At 46.9% G+C, this 17,546-nt stretch overlaps 1 protein-coding gene across 4 annotated transcripts in view; it reads right to left on the reverse strand.

Moving 5' to 3' along the window:
- scarb1 (scavenger receptor class B, member 1) overlaps positions 1 to 17,546 on the reverse strand; it is a 171,041-nt gene that overhangs the window by 62,570 nt on the left and 90,925 nt on the right. For all 4 annotated transcript variants that reach the window (XM_078554622.1, XM_078554625.1, XM_078554624.1 and 1 more), the window contains 2 exons: positions 12,907 to 13,073; positions 4,503 to 4,621 (listed from right to left, as the gene is read on the reverse strand). In XM_078554622.1, the coding sequence (XP_078410748.1) occupies positions 4,503 to 4,621; positions 12,907 to 13,073 (286 nt within the window). The remainder of the gene's footprint in view (positions 1 to 4,502; positions 4,622 to 12,906; positions 13,074 to 17,546) is intronic.

Consider the following 17,546-nt stretch of genomic DNA (forward strand, 5'->3'; position numbering starts at 1 on the left):
GACAAGGGGAGAGAGAAGGGAGTCAAAAGAACGAGAAATGAGTTCCATGGGGCAGGAACAGGCTGACACAATCGGTCTGCCAGGACAGTCCTGTTTGTGGATTTTGGGTAGGAGGTAGAAGCGGGCCGTCCGAGGTTGGGCGACTATCAGGTTGGAAGCTGTGGGTGGAAGATCTCGAGAGGAGATGAGGTCAGTGACAGTCCTGGAAACAATGGCTTGATGTTCTGTGGTGGGGTCATGGTCCAGGGAGAGGTAGGAGGAAGTGTCTGCGAGTTGACGCTCAGCCTCTGCGAGGTAGAGGTAGAGGTAAATATAATGCTAAACATCTCAGATCGCTCACTTCCCTCAGCTGCCTTGACCTGAGAGGTTTGCAGTCAGGTATCTGGAAATTTGCCATGTGATACTGACTCAGCTGCTTTCACTGGAAGCCAAATCATGCAGAAGGTTGTGAATGTTGTACTTGTTTCCCTCGACCCATGTGTTGTGTCTAAGTTAACTGGTGTACTTGCTCCAATCCCTTCCAAAATCCTAATTTCTTGTACACCTGGTTCACATCTTCTGCAGCAACAGCAACGTTTCTATAAGAGCTTTCCTCAAATACCTGAAACCAACCAGGTAGTTTTGCTGAACCCTTTCAATGCATCGCTCCTTTTTGTTGTAGTGTGACCTAAACTGCACCCAAGAGTTGGCCTCTGAATTAAGTTGTAAAATGTGTAACATTTTCTCACCAGTCTCTTTCTCTCGAACCTGAACCCCACTTTTCTGTTTCCTGCCCTTGACTCCCTTGCCAAATCAAAATTGCATCTAATTCAGCCTTGAATATTTCAGTGGCCCAGTCTCCATTGTTTCAAAGATTTCCAAAGACTAAGCAACACTCAGAAGAAATTCCTCATCACCATCTTAAATGGGAGACCCCTTATTTTTAAACGGTGTTCCCTAGTTCTAGTCCCCCCTACAAGAGGAAATATCCTCCAGGTATCCACCCTGTCGAGCCCCCTCAGAATCCCGTTTCAATAAGATCATGTCTCATTTTACTAAACTCCAATGAGTATAGGCTCAACCTGTCCAACCTTTCCTCATAAAACCATCTCTTCATCTCAGGAATCAGCCGAGTGAACCTTCTCTGAACTGCCTCTAACACAAGTATATCCCTCCTATAATGAGACCAAAACTACACAGTGCTCCAGGTGTGATTTCACCAACACCCTGTACCACTGTAGCAAAACATCCCTACTTTTATATTCCATCCCCCTGGCTATAAAGGCCAACATTCCATTACCTTCCTAATTATACTGTACCTGTAGGCTGACTTTCTGGGATTCATGTATTTAGAGGTTCATATATTTAGTAATGGCAACTAAGAGGCAACATGTGAATGGTGGGATGTGGGGGTGGGGTGGGGGGTTGGGGACGCGAGAGGGGAAAAACAAGGTGGGAGGTACATTGGAGTTCCACTGGATAGTGTGCTGGGCCCTACTATTTTCAGCTGCTTCATCAATGATCCTCCCTCCATCATAATGATGTGGGGATGTTCGCTGATGATTGCACAATGTTCAGCACCATTAAAGACTCCTCAGATACTGTAGCACTCTGTCCATACGCAGCAAGACTTGGAAAACATTCAGGTTTGGCCTGACAAGTGGCAAGTAACATTTGTGCCACACAGGTGCCAGGCAATGACCATCCCAACAAGAGAGAATCCAACCACCTCCCCTTGATGTTCAACAGCATTACCATCACTGAACTCCCCACCAACAACATCCTGGGGGTTACCATTGGCCAGAAACTGAACTGGACTAGCCATATAAATACTGTGGCTACAAAGAACAGGTCAGAGGCTAGGAATCGTGCGACGAGTAACTCACCTCCTGACTCCCCAAAGCCTGTCCACCATCTACAAGGCACAAGTCAGGAGTGTGATGGAATATTCTCCACTTGCCTGGATGAGTGCAGCTCCAACAACACTCAAGAAGCTTGACACCATCCAGCACAAAGCAGCCCCGCTTGATTGGCACCACATCCACAAATATTCACGCCCTCCACCACCGACACACAGTAGCAGCAGTGTGTGTACCATCTACAAGATGTACTGCAAGAATTCACCAAGGTTCCTTTGACAACACCTTCCAAACCCATGACCACTACCATCTAGAAGGACAAGGGCAGCAGATGCATAGGAACACCACCACCTGGAAGTTCCCCTCCAAGTCACTCACCATTCTGACTTGGAAATATATCACCGTTCCTTCACTGTCGCTGGGTCACAATCCTGGAACTCCCTCCCTAACAGCACTGTGGGTGTACCTGCACCACATGGACTACAGCGGTTCAAGACGGCAGCTCACCCCCACCTTCTCAAGGGCAATTAGGGATGAGCAATAAATGCTGGCCCAGCCAGCGAAGCCCACACCCCACGAATGAATTTTTAAAAACTACACGTGCAAAGCTTTGCTCTCAACCACTGGCAATGGCCTAGCTAGTTTCCTTCCTAATTGGCTGTCAGTTGCAGGGGTGGTCCTTCCAGAGTTGTAGCGTGGATTCCAATCTGCAGAGAAACAACCAACATAAACTTCACTGCACACCAACTTCTGGAAAGATGCAGAGAGCAGAACATGCCTTTGTACATGGCTTCCTGTGATCTCACCAAAGCCCTCGAGTAGTGAACCAAGCCTCCCTTTCAAAGGTGCTACAGCAAAATGGATTCCCAGCTAAGGGGCAGAATTTTGCCCTTGATGGGTGGGCGGGGCCCACCGGTTCGGCAGCGGGCAGGCAGCCGATCGCCGCCGCCGAAATGGGCCCCGCCGCCATCTTAAGTGGGCGGGCCAATTAAGGCCCACCCAGCGGCATCCCCGACAGGAAGCGCTGTGCACTTCCTGTGAGTGCAGGGGGGGGGGAATTCCCCATCTGTCAGAGTGCGCACATCTCCCTGAGACTAAGCGCTGCCTCAGGGAGAGCGCTGAAAGTGTTTGAAAGTTTAAAAATAGAAAAATAAAAAAATTCATAGCATGTCCCCCTCATGTGACAATGTCACACGAGATGGGACATGTTAATAAATATCACAGAAACTTTATTAAAGTGTTTTAAAACAGACATGAAACCTCATCCCGCCGGTGGATGAGGTTTGATGTTTTTCTATTGCCCCCTGGGGCTCCTGGCCGACCCACCAGCCTTAAGGTTGGACGGGCAGGTCCTTTAACTGTTTTAATTATCCTGTCAAAGGCCTCAATTGGCCATTGACAGGTCGGTGGGCAGACAGCTGATCTCGCTGTGCCCCCGCCTTCCTGAATATTTAAATGGGGCGGGATGATGTCGGGGGTTCCTCCCAATGTCATCCCCCCGTTGGTGAGTGGGCCCCGCCCCCATCTCACCAACAGAAAAATTCTGCCCAAGGTCACAAACGACATCCATCTTCGACATGACAAATAACAGCAACTGTGCAACAGTCCCAATGCAGATCCCTTCCCTCTCAAAGCAGAAATAAAACAGGGGGGCATCATTGTACAAACACTGTCGGAGCAGAGGCATCTGGGGCTATATGTGTAAAGTCATTGCATGAGGCAGGTCAGGTTGAGAGCATGGTTAATAAAGCAAACAGTACTCTGGGCTTTATTAATAGGGGCATGGAGCACAAGAGCAGGGAGCTTATGTTGAACTTGTATAAGAAACTAGTTTGGCCTCAGTCAGTATTGTGTCCAGTTCTGGGCACCGCACTTTTGGAAGGATGTGAAGGTGTTGGAGAGACTGTAGAAAAGATTCACGAGAATGGTTTTAGGGATGAGGAACTTCAGTTCCGTAGATAGATTGGAGAAGTTGGGGCTGTTTTCCTTGGGGAACAGAAGGTTGAGAAGAGATTTGATAGAGATATTCAAAATCATGAGAGGCCTGGACAGAGTGGATAGGGAGAAGCTGCTCCCATTCATGAAAGGATTGAGAAAGCGTGGTAGAGGCAGAAACCCTCATAACATTTAAGAAGTATTTGGATGTGCACTTGCGATGCCATGGCATACAAGGCTATGGGCCTAGTGCTGGAAAATGGGATTAGAATAGTTAGGTACTTCTTTGACTGGCGCACACTCAATGGGCCAAAGGGCCTTTTTCTGTGCTGTAGACCCCTATGACTCTTTGAGAATGAGAGGACACAGATTTAAATAATTGACAAAAGAAGCAATAGTGATTTGAGGAAAAACCTTTTCACACAGAGAGTGGTTATGGTCTGGAATGCGCTGCCTGAGACACAGTTAATGATGTTGTTCCACGGCTGTGATATGACATCTCTAAGCTGTACTGCAAAAAAACGTGGGGAAAACCACTGCCCAATAGACTTTCAATTCAGTGTCAGCTCTGATATCACAATTCTGAACTCAAGTACACAAATGACCATTGGCTGAGCTGGTACACTGGGGACTACAGACCTTCTGTAATCGGCAATTAGGAGTAAATGAAAAATGGAAAAATTAATCCCCAACACAGACAGCTAAATATCACTGAACTACAATACTTACAGGATGGATGTCAATGAAAAGTGCATGATCCTTCTCATTGGGATGTAATCCAGAGACAGCCTCCCACAGCGCTGGGTCAGCATTGTAGAAGTGCGGGTACGAGATAAAGACTTGAACATCTGAAGAACAGAAAAGACAAAACTGAAAACCTGACTTCACACAGTGTGTGAAGCTGTGAAATACACCAGCAAAGTTAATGACTGAAGCAGAGATCACTGCAAATTTTTTTTGTCCATTCACGGGATGTGGGCTTCGCTGGCTGGGCCAGCATTTATTGCCCATCCCTAGTTGCCCTAGAGAAGGTGGTGGTGAGCTGCCTTCTTGAGCCGCTGCAGTCCATGTGGTGTAGGTACACCCACAGTGCTGTTAGGGAGGGAGTTCCAGGATTTTGACCCAGCGACAGTGAAGGAACGGTGATATATTTCCAAGTCAGGATGGTGAGTGACTTGGAGGGGAACTTCCAGGTGGTGGTGTTCCCATCTATCTGTTTCCTTTGGCCTTCTAGATGGTAGTGGTCATGGGTTTGGAATGTGCTGTCGAAGGAGCCTTGGTGAATTCCTGCAGTACATCTTGTAGATGGTACACACTGCTGCTGCCACTGGTGGTGGAGGGAGTGAATATTTGTGGATGTGGTGCCAATCAAGTGGGCTGCTTTGTCCTGGATGGTGTCAAGCTTCTTGAGTGTTGTGGGAACTGCACTCATCCAGACAAGTGGGGAGTATTCCATCACACTCCTGACTTGTGCCTTGTAGATAGTGGACAGGCTTTGGGGAGTCAGGAAGTGTGTTACTCGCCACAGGATTCCTAGCCTCTGACATGCTCTTGTAGCCATAGTATTTATATGGCTAGTCCAGTTCAGTTTCTGGTCAATGGTAATCCCCAGGACATTGATAGAGGGAGATTCAGCGATGGTAATGACATTGAATGTCAAGGTGCGAGGATTAGATTCTCTCTTGTTGGAGATGGCCATTGCCTGGCACTTGTGTGGCGCGAATGTTACTTGCCACTTGTCAGCCCAAGCCTGGATATTGTCCAGGTCTTGCTGCACTTGGACATGGACTGCTTCAGTATCTGAGGAGTCGCGAATGGTGCTGAACATTGTGCATTCATCAGCGAACATCCCCACTTCTGACCTTATGATGGATGGAAGGAAGGTAATTGATGAAGCAGCTGAAGATGGTTGGGCCGAGGACACTACCCTGAGGAACTCCTGCAGTGATGTCCTGGAGCTGAGATGATTGACCTCCAACAACCACAACCATCTTCCTTTGTGCTAGGTATGACTCCAACCAGTGGAGAGTTTCCCCACTGACTCCCATTGAATCCAGTTTTGCTCGGGCTCCTTGATGCCACACTCAGTCAAATGCTGCCTTGATGTCAAGGGCAGTCACCCTCACCTCACCTCGGGAGTTCAGCTCTTTTATCCATGTTTGAACCAAGGCTGTATTGAGGTCAGGAGCTGAGTGGCCCTGGTGGAACCCAAACTGGGCATCAGCGGGCAGATTATTGCTAAGCAAGTGCCGCTTGACAGCACTGTTGGCGACCCCTTCCATTACTTTACTGATGACCGAGAGTAGAATGATGGGGCAGTAATTGGCCGGGTTGGATTAGTCCTGCCCATTGTGTGCAGGACATACCTGGGCAATTTTCCACATAGCCGGGTAGATGCCAGTGTTGTACTGGAACAGCTTGGCTAGGGACGCGGCAAGTTCTGGAGCGCAAGTCTTCAGTACTATTGCTGGAATATTGTCAGGGCCCATAGCCTTTGCCGTATCCAGTGCCTTCAGCCGTTTCTTGATATCATGTGGAGTGAATCAAATTGGCTGAAGGCTGGCATCTGTGATGCTGGGGACCTCTGGAGGAGGCCGAGATGGATCATCCACTCGGCACATCTGGCTGAAGATTATAGGAAATGCTTCAGCCTTATCTTTTGCACTGATGTGCTGGGCTCCCCCATCATTGAGGGTGGGAATATTTGTGGAGCCTCCTCCTCCAATGAGTTGTTTAATTGTCCACCACCATTCACGACTGGATGTGGCAGGACTGCAGAGCTTAGATCTGATCGGTTGGTTGTGGGATTGCTTAACTCTGTCTGTCACTTGCTGCTTATGCTGTTTGGCATGCAAATAGTCCTGTTTTATAGCTTCACCAGGTTGACATCTCTTCTTTAGCTATGCCTGGTGCTGCTCCTGGCATGCCCTCCTGCACTCTTCATTGAACCAGGGTTGATCCCCTGGATTGATGGTAATGGTAGAGTGGGGGATATGTCGGGCCATGAGGTTACAGATTGTGTTCGAGTACAATTCTGCTGCTGCTGATGGCCTACAGTGCCTCATGGATGCCCAGTCTTGAGTTGTTAGATCTGTTTGAAATCTATCCCATTTAGCATGGTCGTAGTGCCACACAGCACGATGGAGGGCATCCTCAATGTGAAGGTGGGACTTCGTCTCCACAACGACAGTGTGGTGGTCACTCCTACCGATACTGTCATGGACAGATGCATCTGTGGCAGGAAGGTTGGTGAGGATGAGGTCAAGTATGTTTTTCACTCTTGTTGGTTCCCTCACCACTTGCCGCAGACCCAGTCTAGCAGCTATGTCCTTTAGGACTCAGCCAGCTCGGTCAGTAGTGGTGCTACCGAACCACTCTTGGTGATGGACATTGAAGTCCCCCACCCAGAGAACATTCTGTGGCCTTGCCACCTCAGTGCTTCCTCCAAGTGATGTTCAACTTGGAGGAGCACTGATTCATCAGCTGAGGGAGGGCGGTACGTGGTAATCAGCAGGAGGTTTCCTTGCCCATGTTTGACCTGATGCCATGAGACTTCCTGGGGTTTGGAGTTGATGTTGAGGACTCCCAGGGCAACTCTCTCCCGACTGTATACCACTGTGCCGTCACCTCTGCTGGGTCTGTCCTGCCGGTGGGACAGGACATACCCAGGGATGGTGATGGCGTGTCTGGGACATTACCTGTAAGGTGTGATGCTTTGAGGATGACTATATCAGGCTGTTATTTGACTTGTATGTGAGACAGCTCTTCCAATTTTGGCACAATCCCCAAGATGTGGGGTGTTTAAGTTAATTTGGAGGGGCATGAGACACAGAGTGGAGGTACAGTAGGGGGTGACGCACAGCCAAATATAGAAGAGAAACTAAGTCAGTCTCGAAAGCAGAGCCAATATAGACCTGTTAAGGCACAAGGGAACAATGCAAGGCTGGATTGTATCTATTTTAACACGAGGAGTCTTACAGGTGAGGCAGATGCATTGAGGGTGTTAATTAACACATGGGAATATGATATTGTTGCTATCACAGAGACATGGTTGAGGGAAGGGCAGGACTGGCAGCTCAATGTTCCAGGGCATAGAACCTTCAGGTGTGATAGGGGGGTGGGGTGTAAAAGAGGAGGTGGCATTGCATTATTGATCAAGGAGTCAATTAGCTCAGTAAGGAGGGATGGTATCTTAAAAGGTTCCTCAAATGAGGCCATATGGGTAGAACTTAAAAACAAAAAGGGAGTAATCACTTTGCTGGGAGTGTACTATAGACCCCCAAACAGTCAGGGGGAGATAGAGGAGCAGATATGTAGGCAAATCTCAGAAGTGTCAAAATAATAGGGTAATAGTAATAGGGGATTTCAACTTCCCCAGTATTAACTTGGATAGCCTTAGTGTGAAAGACTTAGAAGGGGGAATTGTTAAAGTGCACCCAGGAGAGCTTTTTGAGCCAGCACATAGAAAGTCCTACAAGAGAAGGTGCGATACTGGACCTAATCTTAGGGAATGAAGCTGGGCAAGTGGTAAAAGTGTCAGTGGGGGAGCATTTCGGGGACAGTGACCATAACTCTAAGATTTAAGGTAGTTATAGAAAAGGACGAAGATGGGCCGGATATAAAGGTCCTGAATTGAGGGAAAACTGATTTCAATATGATAAGACAGGACCTGGCCAAATTGGATTGGGAGCAGCTACTTGTAGGAAAGTCTACATCAGACCAGTCGGGGCCATTCAAAAAGGAGATAGTGAGAGTTCAGGGCCAACATGTTCCTGTAAAGGTGAAGAGATTGGACCAACAAGTCCAGGGAACCCTGGATGTCAAGGGTTATGGCGGATTGGATAAGGGGAAAAAAGGAGGCTTATGGCAGATACAGAAGGCTGAAGACACCGGAAGCCATAGAGGAGAATAGAAAGTGTAGAGGGTACTTTAAAAAGTAATTAGGAGAGTGAAGAGGGGGCATGAAAAAACACTGGTGAGCAAGATAAGGAAAATCCCAAGGCATTTTATAAATATATTAGGCACAAGAGAATAACCAGGGAAAGAGTAGGGCCCATTAGGGACCAAAGTGGCAATCTGTGTGTGGAGCCAGAGAATGTAGGTGAGGTTTTAAATGATTACTTTTCATCTGTGTTCACTATAAAGAAGGATGATGTAGGTGTAGAAATCAGGGAGGGGGACTGTGATATACTTGAACAAATTAGCATTGAAAGGGAGGAGTATTAATGGTTTTAACGGCTTAAAAGTGGATAAATCCCCAGGCCCAGATGAGATGTATCCCAGGCTGCTGTGTGAGGCATGGGAGAAGATTGCAGGGGCTCTGACACTAATTTTCAAATCCTCTCTGGCCACAGGAGAGGTGCCAGAGGACTGGAGGACACGAATGTGGTACCATTATTCAAGAAGGGTAGTCAGGATAAACCAGGGAATTACAGACCAGTGAGTCTAACATCAGTGGCAGGGAAACTATTGGAAAAAATTCTGAGGGACAGGATTAATCTCCACTTGGAGAGGCAGGGATTAATCAGGGATAGTCAGCATGGCTTTGTCAGGGTGAGGTCATGTCTAACAAATTTGACTGAATTTTTCGAGGAGGTGACTAGTTGTGTAGATGAGGGTAGTGCAGTTGATGTAGTCTACATGGACTTCAGTAAGGCTTTTGACAAGGTCTCGCATGGGAGAATGGTCAAGAATGTAAGAGCCCATGGGATCCAGGGCAATTTGGATCCAAAATAGGCTTAGTGGCAGGAGGCAGAGGGTGACGGTCGAAGGTTGTTCTTGCGATATAAACAACATAGATGACTATGTAGGGGGTAGGATTAGTAAGTTTATGGGTGACACAAAGATTGGCCGGGTGGTTAACAGTGAGGTTGAGTGTCTTGGGTTACAGGGAGATATAGACGGGATGGAATAAGTGGCAGATGGAATTTAACCCTGAAAAGTGTGAGGTGATATACTTTGGAAGGAGTAATTTGACAAGAAAGTATTCAATGAACGGCACGGCACTAGGAGGTTCTGAGGAACAAAGGGACCTTGGCGTGTGTGTCCATAGATCTCTGAAGGTGGAGGTGCACGTTAGTAGGGTGGTGAAAAAGGCATATGGGACACTTGCCTTTATCAATTGAGGCATAGATTACAAAAGTAGGGAGGTCATGTTGGAGTTGTATAGAACCTTGGTGAGGCCACAGCTGGAGTACTGTGTGCAGTTCTGGTCGCCACATTATAGGAAGGGTGTGATTGCACTGGAGGGGGTGCAGGAGGTCACCAGGTTGTTGCCTGGGATGAAACATTTAAGTTATGAAGAGAGGTTGGATAGACTTGGGTTGTTTTCGTTGGAGCAGAGAAGACTGAGGGACGACCTGATCAAGGTGTACAAGATTATGAGGGGCATGGACAGGGTGGATAGGGAGCAGCTGTTCCCCTTAGTTGAAGGGTCAGTCACAAGGGGCCATAAATTGAAGGTGAGGGGCAGGAGGTTTAGGGGGGATGTGAGGAAAAACTTTTTTACCCAGAGGGTGGTGACGGTCTGGAATGCACTGCCTGGGAGGGTGGTGGAGGCAGGTTACCTCACATCCTTTAAAAAGTACCTGGATGAGCACTTGGCACATCATAACGTTCAAGGCTATGGGCCAAGTGCTGGTAAATGGGATTAGGTAGGTAAGTCAGGTGTTTCTCACATGTCGGTGCAGAGTTGTTGGGCCGAAGGGCCTCTCCTGCACAGTGAGATTCTGATTCTGTGATTGGAAGCCTGTGACGAGTGGTGTATTGCAGGGATTGGTGCTGGGACCCTTGCTGTTTGTAGTGTACATTAACGATTTAGATGTGAATGTAGGAGATATGATCAGTAAGTTCGGAGATGACATGAAAATTGATGGGGTGGTAAAGTGAGGAATAAAGCCTTAGATTACAGGATGATATCAATGGGCTGGTAAAATGGGCAGAGCAGTGGCAAATGGAATTTAATCCTGAGAAGTGTGAGGTGTTGCATTTTGGGAGGACTAACACAGCAAGGGAATGCACACTGAATGGTAGGACCCTAGGAAATACAGAGGATCAGAGGGACCTTGGTCTACATGTCCATAGATCCCTGAAGGCAGCGGCACAGGTAGATAAGATGGTTAAGAAGACATATGGGATACTTACCTTTATTAGCCGAGGCATTGAATAAAAGACCAGGGAGGCTATGTTGGAACTATATAAAACATTAGTTAGGCCACATCTGGAGTACTGTGTGCAGTTCTAGTCGCTACAACTTAAGGAGGATGCAATTGCACTGTAGAGGGTGCAGAGGAGATTCACCAGGATGCTGCCTGGGCTGGAGTGTTTAAGTTATGAAGAGAGACTGGACAGGCTGGAGCTATTTATGGAGCCTCCTCCTCCAGTGAGTTGTTTAATTGTCCACAACCATTCACCACTGGATGTGGCAGGACTGCAGAGCTTAGATCTGATCTATTAGTTGTGGGATCGCTTAGCTCTGTCTATCACTCGCTGCTTATGCTGTTTGGCATGTAAGTAGTCCTGTGTTATAGCTTCACCAGGTTGACACCTCATTTTTAGGTATGCCTGGTGCTGCTCCTGGCATGTCCCTCTGCACTCTTCATTGAACCAGGGTTGATCCCCTGGCTTGATGGTAATGGTAGAGTGGGGGATATGCCGGGCCATGAGGTTACAGATTGTGTTCGAGTACAATTCTGCTGCTGCTGATGGCCCACAGCGCCTCATGGATATCCAGTCTTGAGTTGCTGGATCTGTTTGAAATCTATCCCATGTAGCACGGTGGTAGTGCCACACAACACGATGGAGGGTATCCTCAATGTGAAGGTGGGACTTCGTCTCCACATTGACTGTGGGGTGGTCACTCCTACCGATACTGTCATGGACAGATGCATCTGTGCAGGCAGGTTGGTGAGGATGAAGTCAAGTATGTTTTCCCCTCTTGCTGGTTCCCTCACCACCTGCCGCAGACCCAGTCTAGCAGCTATGTCCTTTAGGATTCGGCCAGCTCGGTCAGTAGTGGTGCTACCGAGCCACTCTTGGTGATGGACATTGAAGTCCCCCACCCAGAGAACATTCTGCACCCTTGCCACCCTCAGTGCTTCCTCCAAGTGATGTTCAACATGGAGGAGCACTGATTCATCAGCTGAGGGAGGGCGGTATGTGGTAATCAGCAGGAGGTTTCCTTGCCCATGTTTGACCTGATGCCATGAGACTTCATGAGGTCCAGAGTCGATGTTGAGGACTCCCAGGGCAACTCCCTCCTGACTGTATACCACTGTGCTGCCACCTCTGCTGGGTCTGTCCTGCTGGTGGGACAGGACATACCCAGGGATGGTGATGGTGGAGTCTGGGACATTATCTGTAAGGTATGATTCCGTGAGGATGACTATGTCAGGCTGTTATTTGACTAGTCTGTGAGACAGCTCTCCCAATTTCGGCACAAGCCCCCAGATGTTAGTGAGAAGGTCTTTGCAGGGTTGACAGGGCTGAGTTTGCCGTTGTTGTTACCAGTCCCTAGGTCGATGCCGGGTGGTCCATTCGGTTTCATTCCTTCTTTGTGTCTTTGTAGCAGTTTGATACAACTGAGTGGGTTGCTGGGCCATTTCAGTTGTCAGTTAAGTGTCAACCACATGGCTGTGGGTCTGGAGTCACATGTAGGCCAGACCAGGTAAGGACAGCAGGTTTTTTTCCCCATAAGGGCATTAGTGAACCAGATGGGTTTTTACAACAACCGACAATAGTTTCATGGTTATCATTGGGACTATTAAGTCCAGAGTTTTATTGAATTCAAATTCCATCATTGGCTGTGGTGAGATATGAACCCAGGTCCCCAGAGCATTACCTTGAGTCCTCGCATTAAACTAGTCCAGCGACAATGCCACTGCCTCCCCATCATGGGCTGCAGCGGTTCAAGAAGGCAGCTCACCACCACCTTTCTCAAGGGTGATGAACAAATACAGAAACCTCCTTGTTCCTGCTCTGTAGTTTGCTCCCTAGCTCCCGCCCACATGGACATAATGAGAACTCATTTCAAAATTTAAGTCATTGCTAAGGAAAGCACTTTGAGATCTCATGAGGACAAATAAATCAAAAGTTTTTCTATTTCTGTCCCGTGTGAAGAAGCTCAGATACTTACTGTGTCTGCATGTGCTCACATTCAGCACCCCGGACTGCCTGCAGGGACAGAAGCCTTCATTGGGGGGATACACTGTCCCATTCGCAAACATCGTCTTCGGAGCAATGTATCGGAAAGAAGGTATCCCAAAGGTCCTGCCTGATTTCTGAAACACCAGTTCCAATGTTCTGTTTATAAAAAAAAATGAATTTTAATAATTTTGTTACTAAATTTCTTTCTACACTCAGGAAATTGGTAAGTTCCTGAGCAAAATCTCAACAGAACAAAGGTAAGGTGTATAGAAAGATCCAACACAAATAGCTCATTTAGCCCATCAAGTCTTCACCAGTGATTGTCTCCAATTGATCCACAAAGTGAAACCCCACTCTTCTCTCACTCCCCATCTAATTCTGCTCACACCCTGCACTGTTTAACTTGTAAGACACGTAAGAATATAGGAATAGGAGGAGGACCCTAATCCCTCAAGCCTACTCCACCATTCAATACAATGACAGCTGTTCTCCTGCCTCACCCAACCTTCTCATCCACTCCCCATATTTTGAAGTCTTGAAAGCAAAAATCTCTCTATTCTATCCTTAAATATATTCAATAATGGAGCTTCCACAACTCTCAGAGGTAGTGAATTCCAAAGATTCACAACCCTCTCAGTGAAGTAATTTCTCCTCATCTCAGTCCTATATGATCGACCTCTTATCCTGAGACTGTGCCCCCGTGTTCTAGGTTCCCCAGCCAGGGAGAGGCAGCCTCTCAGCGTCTATCCTGTCAAACCCCTTCAGAATCTTGCATGTTTCAATGTGATCACATCTCATTCTTCTAAACTCCAGAGAATATAAACCCAATTTACTCAGCCTCTCACCCCACGAACCAGTCTAGTCAACACTCATTGTACCACCTCCAAGGCAAGTATATCTTTCCGTAGGTGTGGATACCAAAACGGCACACAGTGCTCCTGGTGTGGTCTCACCAAAGCCATATACAACTTTAGCAAGTGTCATTAGCACTTTAACCATGGAAAATGGTTCATCTTTAAGGTCTAAGAACATTCCGGAAGAATTTGTGTTTTAAAAGACACTGCCCCTTAAAGGGTTAATGCGAGGACTCTGGTTGTTGCTGTTCCTGGAAAAGACAGCATTTTACAGGAAAAGGTAATTAAGCAGTTTTAAAGAAGCTGGAAACCTCTTGACCCCAATGGACTGTTCACAAAAGGGTGGTTTATGGCTTTGGGAAAAAAACATGCCCGGAAAACTGAATTTAAAAGTTGGTTTTGCTTTGGAGAAAAAGATCAACTGCTTGGGGAAAGAAGACAACAGCTCCTGAAGCTCCAGACCCAGTCCAAAGTGAAAAGTGATGCAAGTTGCTCCGAAGTCACTCCAAGTTCTGAAATCGACTGACTGCAAGTTTTCCACAAAGTCTGCTTGATAAATAGTGCAAGAATCATCGATTGTTTCCCTGACCAGCGCTGAGAAACCAGCTGTGGAACCCGGACACCATTTCAAGGACTCCACCATCTATCCATTGACTTTTATAATAAACTAATAATTTTGTCTTTTATTGCAGAAACCTGGGCATTGAGTGGTCATTCTGCGATTATAGGTAAAGCACATAATCCTATACAGTATCCTCAGATACTGAAACAGTCCACATCCAAATGCAGCAAGACCTGGACAGTATCCAGGCTTGGGCTGACAAGTGGCAAGTAACATTCGTGCCACACGAGTGTCAGGCAATGACCATCTCCAACAAGAGAGAATCCGACCATTGCCCCTTGATGTTCAATGGCATTACCATCACTGAATCCCCCACTATCAACATCCTGGGGGTTACCATTGGCCAGAAACTGAACTGGACTAGCCATATAAATACTGTGGCTACAAGAGCAGGTCAGAGGCTAGGTATCGTGCAATGAGTAACTCACCTCCTGACTCCCCAAAGCCTGTCCACCATCTACAAGGCACAAGTCAGGAGTGTGATGGAATAATCTCCACTTTCCTGGATGAGTGCAGCTCCAACAACAGTCAAGAAGCTCGACACCGTCCAGGATAAAGTAGCCCACTTGATTGGCACCACATCCACAAACATTCACCCCCTCCACCACCGACGCACAATCGCAGCAGTGTGTGCCATCTACAAGATGCACTGCAGGAATTCACCAAGGTCCCTTTGACAGCGTCTTCCAAACCCACGACCACTACCATCTAGAAGGACAAGGACAGCAGATAGATGGGAACATCACTAACTGGAAGTTCCCCTCCAAGCCACTCACCATCCTGACTTAGAAATATATCGTCGTTCCTTCACTGTCGCTGGGTCAAAATCCTGGAACTCCCCCCCTAACAGCACTGTGGGTGTACCTACACCACATGGACTGCAGCGGTTCAACAAGGCAGCTCACCATCACTTTCTCAAGGGCAACTAGGGATGGGCAATAAATGCTGGCCCAGCCAGCGATGCCCACATCCTGTGAATTATTTTTTTTAAAAATTGGCCAGATAGCTGGCTGCAGAAATCATTAAAATATATGTTGTGGCCCATGGAACTAGAGATAGACAGTGAACTCCTCCTATCTCAGCTGTAATAGATAACTGGGGGCTTATCCCGTTAATGACGAAAGTGTATAATTGTAAGCAGAATAATAATTGGGAAAAGATAAAAGGGTAAAAGGCAACAATCAGGTTTCTTCCATATTCAAGTTTATGTTGGTGGAATGGCCACTTTTGATGCAAGTGTGTTTTGGAGCAGCCTGGGTTAAATGATGATTCTTCAATGACATTAACTGTTACACAATTGGTGAGTGTGGCAGTAGGAGTTAGAGCGAGAGCTAAGAAAACAGACCTTCAAAAGTGGCCAAAAAGCTGAAAATGGATGTGAAAGAACCAGAGGGTGCTGCAAAATCAGAAGGAGACAAGTTCCCATGGGCACAGTTTCAGTTAGAACAGAGGAAGTTGGAACTGGAATTTTGGGCAAAGGAAAATGCAAGGGAATGAGAGGAAAAATGAAAAGAGGGAGAATTTCAAAGGGAACAAGCAGAAAGGCAGGAGAGAGGAAAAGAGCAAGGAAGGGAATAGCTGGGAATGCTGGAACAGAAACAACAGGCTGGCCTGACTCGAGAGGAAATATTAATGAGGAAGACCTGGCTGGAACCGAAGAGCCAGTGAGGAGCTGTTTAAATTTGTGCAAATCCTCCTGAGGTTTGAGGGAAGGGACAGAGAGGCACTTTCATTTGCTAAGCAGATGGAGCAGCAAAAAGCAAACTGGACATTGGCTGGCAGAGCTCACGAAGTTTATGCCTTGCTTTCCGAAGAGGCTTCTACAGATGATGAGGTGGTAATAAAGTCTATTCTCGCTGCTTATGAGTTGGTCCCTGTAGTTTACAGGCAGAAATTTCAGAATCTCCAGAAACAGCCTGGGCCGACTTTTATAGAATTTGAGAGGGTAAAACAAACTCATTTTGATCGTTAGATACAGGTACTGAAGGTAGAGGCCACGTATGAGACCCTTAGAGAAATAATTCTCCTGGAGGAATTTAAAAATTCATTCCCTCCATTAACAAGATCCCATGTCGAGAACCAGAAGGGCTTCAACAGCTGGACAGGCTGCTGATGATTACAAATCTGTCCACGAGCTGAAGCCTTTACACTGTCATCTCCATAAACCCAAAAAGGGTAGAAGGTGGGAAAAGACAAGTAGCCAAGGATGAGAAGGGACAACTAGGAATGTGCCGGAATCTCCTCCACAAACCATAAACGAGGGCATCAATGATGTCCAAAGACCCAAGTGTTCCCATTGCCACAAGGGAGGACACCTTCTTGCAAATTTCTGCAAGTTATAGATAAACCTATGGGGCTTATTGGGGTACACAAGGTTGATGCAGAGAAAGGGGCCCAGACCAAGAGTACTAGAAACCAAGCTGTAGCTCCGACTGCAGCTGTAAGGCCAAGTACGAATACTGCTGTGAGTGTGGAGAAGATGAGCAAGATACCTCAAAGCTACAGGGACTTCTTGTCAAAAGGAAAAGTAACTCCTTATCCTTCATGTGAAACAAGTAAATCTATAACAAAAACAGAAAATGCTGGAAAAGCTCAGCAGGTTTAACAGCATCTGTGGAGAAAAAACAGAGTTAATGTTTCAAGTCTGTGTATGACTCTTCTTCAAAGCTCTGAAGAGTCATATGGACTCGAAACGTTAACTCTGTTCTTTCTCTTCAGATTCTGTTAAACTTACTGAGCTTTTCCAGCATTTTCTGTTTTTGTTTCAGATTTCCAGCATCCGCAGCACTTTGCTTTTAACTTGGGTAAATCTATAGCTATACTTAGGGACACAGGGGCTTCCCAAACTCTTTTGCTGGGGAGAGGCCTGACTTTTCCACCAGAGAGTTTGCTAAATGCCAAGGTTTTAATGAATGATATTGGCTGTGAAAATATACCTGTACTATTGTATCAGATGCACCTGGAGTGTGACCTAACGCCTGGAACGGTAATGGTAGGAGTTGTTCATAGTGTGCCTGCAGACAGAGTTGACTTACCCCTTGGAAATGATCTGCCTGGAGTGTAAGCAGTAGCTTCTCTAGTAGTTACAGAAAGACCAAGTGAAGTCAAGGAGACAGAGCAGTTACAGGGAATGGTTCCAGGAATTTTTCCTTC

Source organism: Cetorhinus maximus, chromosome 12 (assembly GCF_964194155.1).
Source record: "Cetorhinus maximus chromosome 12, sCetMax3.hap1.1, whole genome shotgun sequence".
Lineage (NCBI taxonomy): Eukaryota > Metazoa > Chordata > Chondrichthyes > Lamniformes > Cetorhinidae > Cetorhinus > Cetorhinus maximus.